The sequence below is a fragment of the Myiozetetes cayanensis genome, unplaced genomic scaffold (assembly GCF_022539395.1).
Source record: "Myiozetetes cayanensis isolate MyiCay16 unplaced genomic scaffold, myiCay2020 scf6-25, whole genome shotgun sequence".
NCBI classification, from domain to species: Eukaryota; Metazoa; Chordata; class Aves; order Passeriformes; family Tyrannidae; genus Myiozetetes; species Myiozetetes cayanensis.
The window spans coordinates 9976494-9986882 of NW_026087853.1; the positions used below are offsets into that span (position 1 = coordinate 9976494).

The 10389-nt window shown below is 39.9% G+C and overlaps 1 protein-coding gene across 2 annotated transcripts in view; it reads right to left on the reverse strand.

Moving 5' to 3' along the window:
• Positions 1-10271, reverse strand: part of WDR25 (WD repeat domain 25) — a 63936-nt gene extending 53665 nt beyond the window's left edge. The window contains exons 1-2 of one of the 2 annotated variants that reach the window (XM_050336083.1): positions 10248-10271; positions 6333-7108 (exon numbers count right to left, since the gene is read on the reverse strand). In XM_050336083.1, the coding sequence (XP_050192040.1) occupies positions 6333-7049 (717 nt within the window). In that variant the 5' untranslated portion in view covers positions 7050-7108; positions 10248-10271. Of the gene's footprint in view, positions 1-6332; positions 7109-8732; positions 10153-10247 lie in introns of those variants that run through there. The other variant, XM_050336082.1, reaches the window with a different exon arrangement.
• Between the last annotated feature and the right edge of the window lie 118 nt (positions 10272-10389).

Consider the following 10389-nt stretch of genomic DNA (forward strand, 5'->3'; position numbering starts at 1 on the left):
GTTTTAAAAATTTATTTAAGAATTGCAATACTTGAAGTACTAGCAGCACAACAGGCAATGCTGCTTAGTGAACAGTTTGAATCCAGCCTAGCAGTGACAGGGCTACAGCCATCTGACAGCTATGCCTGAGTGTATAGGAAATAGGCTGGCAGCCTAAATTCATTCCTTCATAAACAGACACGCGTGTGACAGAACAACAAGAAACATTGCCTATTCCAAGTGAATTGTGTGCAGAACGGTTGAAAGCAGAAATATTAGATTTTGTTACTCTGGGGTAGGGTAGCAGCACTACCTAAGAAATTTGTATTGATACCATCTGTGCTACACAGAGTTTATGGATGGATGGAAACTATCATCTTTTATTCAGTCCAATACAACAGTATCAAGAATAACAAAATTCCTGGAATATACTACTGTGCTATCGTTCTCCTAACAGACACAAACCACAAAACAATAAAATATATTGAAAATATGATTAAAAATTGTATTTCATGTAGATTTAACACTCACCAGGAAGTAAAATGTGTCTATTAACTTCAAAGTATGAGTAACATACCGATCTAGATTTAATGATCACAAGCATCTCAGAAGACTTGAGAATTATGTAGAAATCTCTTGAGGTAGCATGTTACAAAGATGAACTCCTTTGGAGCTCAGAAATCCCCTGACTTGAAAAGAAACAGAAACCAGAAGAGGACTAAAGGCCACCACAAACCTTTGACATTTGATCTTGTCTACACATCTACTCATGGACCTAACTAGAGACTGAACCCTGGGCTAGGCAGAGCCTTTGTCTGAACAAGTATGGTTCTTGTGCTCCTAATTATGGGAAGTCAGTAATGCTTCTGTTCAACAGGCTGATATTAATAAACTCATTGTATTGAGCCTGGCTGAGATGGAGTTCATTTCCCCATAGCAGCCCTCACTGTGCCGTGCTTTGCATTGTTGCTGGAAAGGTGTTGATAACACATCAGTGTTTTGCCTACTGCTGAGCAGAGCTGGCACAGCATCAGCACTGTCTCTCAACATTCCTTCCCTCCCATATTGATGACAAGATCCTGGGAGTGCACACAACCCAGACAGCTGACCCAAACGAAACAAAGGAATACTCCACACCATATGACACCAGCTCAGATGTAAAAGGTAATGGAAGTAGAGAATAAACCTTCTTATTTTCCACTTTGTTTGTATGTGTGCAAACTTTTGCTTTAGTAAACTGCCTTATCTCAACCTATGAGTCATCCTCACCTTACTCTCTCTCCCCTGTCCAGCTGGGAAGGGGGGTGGGCAGCTTGGTGGGCACCTGGCATCCAGCCAAGGTCAACCCACCACACTCATTTTAAAGGCTTTTGCTTTGCTTGTATGGATTCAGCTGTGACTAAATGGAGACAACGTTCAACTAGGCAAGTAGGGAAAAAATGTACAAGAAAAACTTCCAGCAATGTATTACAACAAAAGACATCCCTCCAAAGTTCTACTAATATATATTTTGCATGCTCAAGAATCTCAGCACTTTCTTTCCTTGATCCTGTTTAACAACAGAGAGTGAAAGTGCTGAAAATTAAGAAATACTTTGCAACAAACATAACCCCTGCTGTGATGCTCCAAATAAAAAACCAGGAACACAAAATTACAAGCTAACAGATGATTATATAAAGATGTTACCTGGAGTTATTTTTTAAGACAAAAATAGGAAATACAGAATAAAGGCATAGGAGGCTTGAAGTTATGAACAATTGTTAAAAAACTAAGTCTAGAATCAGTAAGTAGTGAAAACGTTAATGTCTGTGTGGCTCTATGTAACGACAAGGTCTTCCAAATAAAAGACACTGGCAATGTGAGTGAACAGCATTGTCATTTCTGCAATTGGTAAACACATCTTTCAAGACACAACTTTTTAATGTTCCCTGCTACCAACGGCAAGCAGCTGTATTCAATGGTAACCTGTAATCCTGGATTCTGTATCTGGGGTTCTAAGCCAGAAATCCCTAAACAAGGTCTGATATACAAAGCATTGTATATCCACACTACAGGAACCAGGCACCTTTGATAATGGTGTTGAGTCTCAACATTCATGCAAAAACCACTACACCAGATATTAAAATCACAAAGACTATTTTGGTGTTTAAGTAGGAAAACCCAAAAAATGGCAGTAGTAGCCTAAATTTCATTTACAGCAGCCATTCAAACAGAAGTGCTACTCAAACAAAACAAACGTAATCAGTTAAGACAATAATGTTTCACAGTCCTTAAAACACACACCTAAGCTAAAAACATAATCCACTCTAATACAGTCAGAATGCAACTCTGAATAGCACTGCCACAGTAAGAGCTCCCAACAGTACCTTTACCAACCCTGAATCAGGGTTTCTGTACCTTTCTCCAGCTACTTAGGTTGGAGCTTCCAAAGGGGAAGCTAAAAATTCTACAAAAAAAAAAAGAGGGTAAAAAATTTGACAAAGCCTACAACTAGGCACTTTTTTCCCCCATTCCTGACAAATTTGAAATTTAGCACGAAATATTCTTCTATTCATGCTCCAGATTTGAAGAACTGTGGGCAATTAATCTGCAATACGTATCGCTTCCCACATGAAGTTCTATCATACTTTCAGGTCTCCAAGAAAACTCAGTTGTTTCCTTATATTTTTAGCAACACATGCATGAACGTGTAACTTTGGTCTTTCAACACACAACATAGAGGCAAATATTAAAATCTTCCAGTCTTTAGAGGCACAGTTTAGTTCCCATCCCTTTCTAATAGGCCAAGGTGCCCCATCTGCTGGTGGAAATGTTACTCTAGAGAATCACGACCCTGAGCTGATATCTGATAATTTTTTCAACTCAACCACTTGATAACTGATTGAGGGTTTTCAAATGCAGTGATACAAAAAAAATTCAGATCAAATACTTTTCAAAGAAAACTGTAAAGTCCTCTAAAACAGTCCATTCATTCCTAAATATGCAAAATATTTATACAACATGCTTTGGATGATCTTCCCTGACTCTAGGCTATGCTTCAGTCAACAGAAACTGCAGACTTATTTATTGTAAGTATTTTAATATCACTTACATTGATTCATAAAGATGATGTTAAAGTGCACATTTGTTAACCTGAGAGAACATAAACAGAAGACTGTTCTTTTCTTCTGATTTTAACAGGATAAGCACACACACTTAAAAAGTAAGAAACCATATAATCAGTTTTATATACACATTTTAGATACCTATTTGTGTGATATTAGTGACTTAGCCATAGTAATCTACATGGGATAAAAAAAATTAAAATCACTAAAGTAAGGTAACTAAAGCAATTGTTTCTTCCTTCTCTATGCTGGGGAATGGAGAGGGGGAGGAAGGAAAATACTTTCTCATGAAGGGATGAAAATTTAAGAGGAAAATTTTAAGCACATAAAAACAGATAAAATAACACTACAACAAATTACACACAACTATAGATCTCTGATTTAAGCACAAACTATCGCAGTGATATCAACTTAAGACAGAACTCTTCACTAATATTGAACTCTTCAAAGGATAAATGTCTTAATGTATTATATAATTATAATAAAATGTATTATATAATTATATAATAATGTATTATATAATGTATAATTAATGGTTGAATGTAAGGACTGAATCCATGACATTTACCCACAAAAATATTCAGTCACAGCTATTCATATGACTAACTGAAAGTACAGAGTTTTGAGGCTCTGGATTACCTACTGTCTCTGATCACATAGGGATTTTAGGCTGCTAACTGTGCTTTGAGTTTTACCCTAACCAGATGTTGAAAGTAAATGTTGCAAAGATTCTGAGTGTCTGCATATTCCCATCAGAGTAAAGAAGATATGCATCCACTGCCTGGACTTAAACAGCAATTCCAAGCAGGTGTTTGGGGAAGAAAACAACAAAAAAGGTAAACTGTGGGAACTTAAAGGATGAAGGGGAAAACAACAGTACATCTGCATTTTCAATCAGTTGTTTTATGCTTATACCAGAAAATGGGCAACTTCAGGCAGCAGTAGGCAGCAAATAAATCCCCAAAAGATAAAGCACTGCTGTCACAGCCACCAGAGATTTATGGGCTCAGGATCCCAGAAAGTGAGGGAAATTGGGCTCCCAACATCCCGTCAATCCTCGATGTCACCGCGCCCTCTGCTGGCTGGGACGGTCCGTGTGTCCCAGCACAATAATTTAAAGGGTCACTAGGAAAGAACAGTAAGAAGCACCCGTAGATACCTCTCTACAGTCTACCTTCAAAAATATAGAAGAGTGTTTTCATATACTTCTTAACAGTTACATTATTGCTCTAGTAATTTTTTTACGCTCGCGTGCTCTGAAGCATTGACAACATTAATATATTCTATTTACATTGAATTTCCAGTGTTTGAGGAACCTGCAGCAGTTAGATTTCTTCAAAAACCACCCTTACTGGTTAATGACTGCTTCCAATCAGGGGTGGTAACACTACTTCACAAAAACAATCCTTCTTTCTGCTTAGAATACACAACAGACATGTCATTACTTTCATTTTTTAATACTTTTATATTGCAATAACAACTTTGATTTTAGATTGTTTTACATTCAACACATACATAATTTTAGTCATCAATAAAATGAGGCTCTGGGACGGTAAACAAGCTTTAATCATATTGTGTTACAACTTTAGATAAAAAGTCAAATATATTGAAATTCAGAGGTGCTGTACAATAGTTTTGTACAATCCAAATTTAAACTCCTGCTTACCTAAAACATCCATCAGCACTTCTTGCATATCTTAGTCTTTCCCTTTTAAATTTTTTCTTCAAGTAACAGCCAAGATTTAACTTATTCAATATGTTAAGAAACACTTGCTAGTAAAAAGAAAGGTACTTTTTTTTCCAAGTTAATCTTTAAGACAAAGAGGTTAAAAAAGCTTGGGAAAGATAGAGGAAAGTTCAAAGTATTCAGACTTCGATGCTTTGATACATTATGCTGACTGCAGAGCCAGGGAAGTCATTATAACTTTCAGGAATAAAAGATAAGCAACTAGGAGGAGAAAATTTTATGCATGCTATAGATCAGGAGTTTTCTGTGACCACCAAGTGCTTTAGTAGACATCTGGAGACAAAAGCAAAATCTCTCTCCATGATTCAAGAGCATTTCTGCTTCAAAGATGCAAAGGCAGCATATATTTCACAGGGCCCCATGGCAAAACTGGGGAAGGAGGAAAGGAAAGAAAAAATTCTAAGATAAGAAAATAAAATGTTACAAAACCAAACTAAATGAGACTCAATTCTCCACTACAAATTTAACAGCAAAATAGTTAAAGAAAAAATTCTCAATTTGAATAAGAGAGTTTAAGACTATTTTTTCTACATTAAACTAGAATTCAAGTTCAGTTGAAGTTCTCTCTTTCGGTTTTAGAAGTATGCTGGTACAAGGACTGTTCTGCTATTTAGTCTCTATTTAGTAGGATTTACTTAAAGTCCTAAATTTTAGAAGTAAGTTTTAAAATAATTGTGGTTGCTATGGTAAATACATCTTAGATGCAACAAAGCATGCCTTCCACCAGAAAGGACACTTGCTGTGTGCTCTTATCAAAACTATGTTCCTGTGTAAACCCATTTCAGAGGATAGTTATTTGAACCCAAAGGCACAATTAGCCCTATGTCTGGGAAAACATACACATACAACACTTTTATTACCCATTTTAAAAATAAAAGACTCATTGGAGTGACTATATTAACAAACAAAACATTAAAAATAGAAGGAAAATAAATTTTGAGTATTGGAGCAATTAAGCCTTGAAACAAAGTGGAAAGACTCCTTAGATCATGACAGGACACCTTTCTGGGATGGAAGGCTTACCTGCCACACTAGTTCAGATGGAAAATCCATCTGCCCTCCTGCAGCAGTAGTCATATAGGTCTGTCAGAAAAGTAAAGCTCCTCAAAATATTATTCCAGTGTTGGCAGTCAGTTGTTTACTGACTTCAGGAAGGATCTGTACACAGACCACAGTGTTTATGGCCATTGTGACGAAACACTGGTACAGATCATGAGAAATGACCTGGTAGAAATCTAACTTTTTAAGGTCCAAAACACTCAGATGACTAATTCAAAAAAACCCAAAACATTATACCAAATTCCAAATACTCAAACTGTGGGTCTAGTGAAGAATTAGGCTGCAAGTTCATAATAGAGTCTTATACTTCAAAGCATCTCCTCAAATTCCGAATACATTGGAAACACACACACAAGCAAGGATGTTATTTCCAGAAGAGCATTATTTAATACAGTATTTTTAAGTTTGATGATGGAGCCACAAAGCATCTTGTTTTACATTACCTTGACGGTTCTGTCCATAGAAGCTGAGAGAAGCATGTGACTCTGTTCCCGTACAGGACACCACTGGATTTCATTAACGGGGCCACTGTGCTTAGACATGTAAAATATCAAGCTTTTGGGGACTTCAGTTGATTTATATTTGGATCCCAAATATGGCTTTATTAATTCAGAGATCTTTCTCGAAGACTGCTCTCCTGACATACCCAGTTTACCATCACAATCTGAGCTACCTCTCTGATCAGATTCTTTTGTTTCAGGCATACTGGAATTTTCTTGACGCAATCGTTTGGGGATATATGGTCTAATTCCTTTTATGGTAGTAGCACTGTCTTTATGTATTCTCTTCTGAGAAATGCCGTGTCCAGAGTTTGCTGAAGAGCTTGAGGTCTGTTCACAGTTTCTGTACGCCATAGATAATGCAGCATGGTCAGAGTATACCCTCCTAGAGTAAGGAGATGTCAAGTCAGTGTTATTAGTCTGTGCATAAAGCTCAGGGGGATCTTCACAAACAGTGCTTGTGCCAGAACTGCCACTGTTCTCCACAGGGTGCATTTCATATGTAGATTTTGTACCTAAACTACCAGGTGCAAAGTGCTGACCACAACTCACAGAAGAACTCTGAGAGCTTTTTCCTGTGCCAAAAGCTTGGGGGACTTCAGTCGTCTCAGTTTCTGTCTCAGAGTCTGAATCCTCATAAGCAACCAGTGATGAACTCATTATGGCTATGCACAGCAGGCTCCAGAGATCTCAGTGCTGCAATCCTCCAAAATTCTAACCTAAAATAAAGAATTCATTATTCAGAGCACAATTAATTAAAGAGTCTACAACATGAGTAACTTAGGGACTTAAATATGCCTTTCTTAACATAAAATGTCAAACTTTTATTCCTGTTCATCAATGGAATTTATTCCTCTATTAGAACACATCTGTACCTTCAATTACACAACACCATTTGCCTCCAAGCCCTTTGCATACATTTTTAATGCACTGCAGAAGTGTATTTGCATACCATAAAACAATGAGAATGAGTATGAAAAGGAAAACAATCTTATAATATAAATAATGCAAAGCACTTCACCTTACTTGCAGTATTACTTCTCCCCACACAAACACAAAAGAAATTAATTAATTAATCATGTAGTGATTTGGTATGTACATTTATAAGAATACAAATAGCCTGACAATATGTATTTCTTAACAGTACAGAGGACTTGAAAGAAGTGTGTAGGGGTTCAACAGGCAGCTAGAGAAGTAAACACATTTTTGACCCATCCAGCAGTCGTTGCAGTATGAGGAAATTTTCCAACCATATCCATTGAGCAAGTTCCACACAGCCTTTAGTTTTACACAACAGACATAACAGAAACTACATTGAATTCATTATTTGCATTTACTTAACAGAAAAATACGAGCACAGACGCCTTGAGTGTGGAATAAGGTTTTTCAACATGTTTGTGAGAAAAATCTCATGCTGAGACTGCATATGTAACGTGCTGGATAACTCAACCTCATGATAACCCCACCAAGATTCTTTCAATAATTTGGATTGAGCATGTGGTATATAGAATTAACTACATTCAAACAACTGATGTGTCTGCAAAGTAGTATTTCAACCTCTGCTGTTTATAGGCAGAAAGTACTGCCAAGATGGATCAAATGGGACATTTTATTTCTGCTTTGTTTCCTTGCCCAGCTGTTAGCACTCATTATGCTGAAGAGATTTAACCCACAACACTTTCAGAGCAGCTACTGAAATTCTTGGTTTAAGTCAGTAAAGAAACTGCCCTCAAAAGCATATTGATGAAAAAGAGTGATGCAGAAAAGACAGTGTCTTTGTGAGTATTTGCAGAATTGATACCACAAATGCAGGTCCTACAAACTCTCCTGGAGGAGTAGTGCTCTGGAACTTGTAAAGATTGTTCATTTAACTTCAGAATGAATTAAAACAACTATGTTTCACTTGACCAACAGAAGTGATACATGACAGGCTATTATATTCTGCATCCTGTTATGAAATTTCCAAGCACAGATCCAGAACACAGTTACTAATCAAGATACACACCTTCATCATCACATATCCTTTCCAAGACAGGTGATCAAGACATTTAACTGGAACAAGGTGACCAACATTTTAGCACATAAAAGCAACAAGATCTCCCTCTAGAGGACATTTTGTCCTCATTTGAAGTTTAAGACAGTTATAAGTGACAGCAAAGAAGAGTAAGGAAAAATTCTTTTTTTAGAAATACAGCTTCATTTATTACAACAACATTTCATTTAAACACTGTCAAGGAAAAATGTAAATAGCATATCAAGTAAACTTAACTAAGAAATCAATTCAAAATCAGTAAATTGAAGGTTTTAGCAGTAAATTGAAACATCTTATCAAATAAATAGTACCTTTGAATAATTGTATTGAGCGGTTACTCTTTATATTGCAGTGCTAAAAACAGGTCCCAGCCAAATGCACCATGTCCAAAGAACAAATACAGTAAGAAGTTGGCCTCTGACTAAAAGCTATAAAGTAAGATACACAAGTGGACTGGGTTAGACTTTCAAAGCTACTTTAGTTTGTTTCAACACAAAAAATTCAAGCTGAGATTCAGAACTAAGTGCAACACAGTGCCGTGCAAACACGACGTTAAAAACATTTCCCATAAGATACAGGAAAGAAACTGCCCCATTACATCTGGCCAGCACAAATCCATCCCACCACACACATCACCCATACGTGTCAGTACTTTCGTAAAACCAAAGCACCTGTCTCATCTAAAGACTTCCCATCAACATCTGCTTCTAAAGAAACACCACCCAAAGTTTCTTGCCTTGGCCTAGTTAAAGAAAAAAGCCGGGAGATGGAAACCACAAGGTACTTGATTCGAAACACTGTAACTAGACCGTGAATTTATTAACGACGTTATTTACAATGTGCTCAGCTAACAGAGTTTACAGAATTTCCGTTTTATCTTCCACACGGCTGATTTGCCCGAACGCACTGAACCAAGGAGCGTTCAGTCCGTCACGCACAACGCCCCACACCCACCGAGTGACCGCGGCTGCCAGAGGAGCTGTGACACGGGAGCGGAGGCAGCACCGCAGGTCCCTCCCGCCGGCCCCGGTGCGGTCACACGGGAGGCATCGCCGCCCCCCGGGGCTGCTTTCTCACTCCCAGTGCCCCACAGCCCCCAGAGGGGAAGAGCAAAGTACCGGGGAGGGCCCAGCAGAGGCCGCAAAGATGATGAGGGGTCTGGAACATCTCCCTTATGAGGAGAGATGCAGGAGATGGGCATTTTTAGTCAGGAGACTGAGAGGGCACCTCATTAACGCACATAAATATCTCAAAGGTGGGTGCCAAGAGGATGGTGCCAGGCTCTTCTCGGTGGCGCTCAGCGACAGGACGAGGAGCAACGGCCACAAACTAAAACACAAGAACTTTCACCTCAACAGGAGGAAGAACTTCTTTACACTGAAGGTGGCAGAGCACTGGAACAGGCTGCCCAGGGAGGTCTTTAAGCCTCCCTCTCTGGAGACATCCCAAACCCACGTGGACGCGCTCCTGTCACTTGCTCCAGCTGACCCTGCTTTAGCAGGGGGGATTGGGCTGGATGATCTCCAGAGGTCCCTTCCAGCCCTAAAGACTTTGTGATTCCGGGAACACCACCCGGCCCTCCCCGGTGCAGCCCTGCCCGAGGCAGCGAGTCCGGGCACCGCGGCCGCCTCCTTGCGCTCTCCCGCGGAGCCGCAACCTCTACACGCACACGCACTCTCCCCGCAGCCCCGGGCACCGAGACCACTGGTGGGGCCGGGAGAGCCCGACACGGGGACAGCTCCGTCCCGGTCCGCTCCGGGCCGGGCCGGGCCAGCCCCGTCCCCCTCGGCCCCTCCGCTCCCGCCGCCGCCGCGCCCACAACTCACCTGCCGGGCCGCCGCCGCGCCGCTTTTAAAGCGCGCCGGGTGGAAACAAGCCGCCCCGCTCAAACAGTTCCGCGCGTCGTAAACCCCCGTGCCGGGCCCGCGCATTGGGAAGGGCTGAGGTGAATCCGCGTCCCGCTGAGAG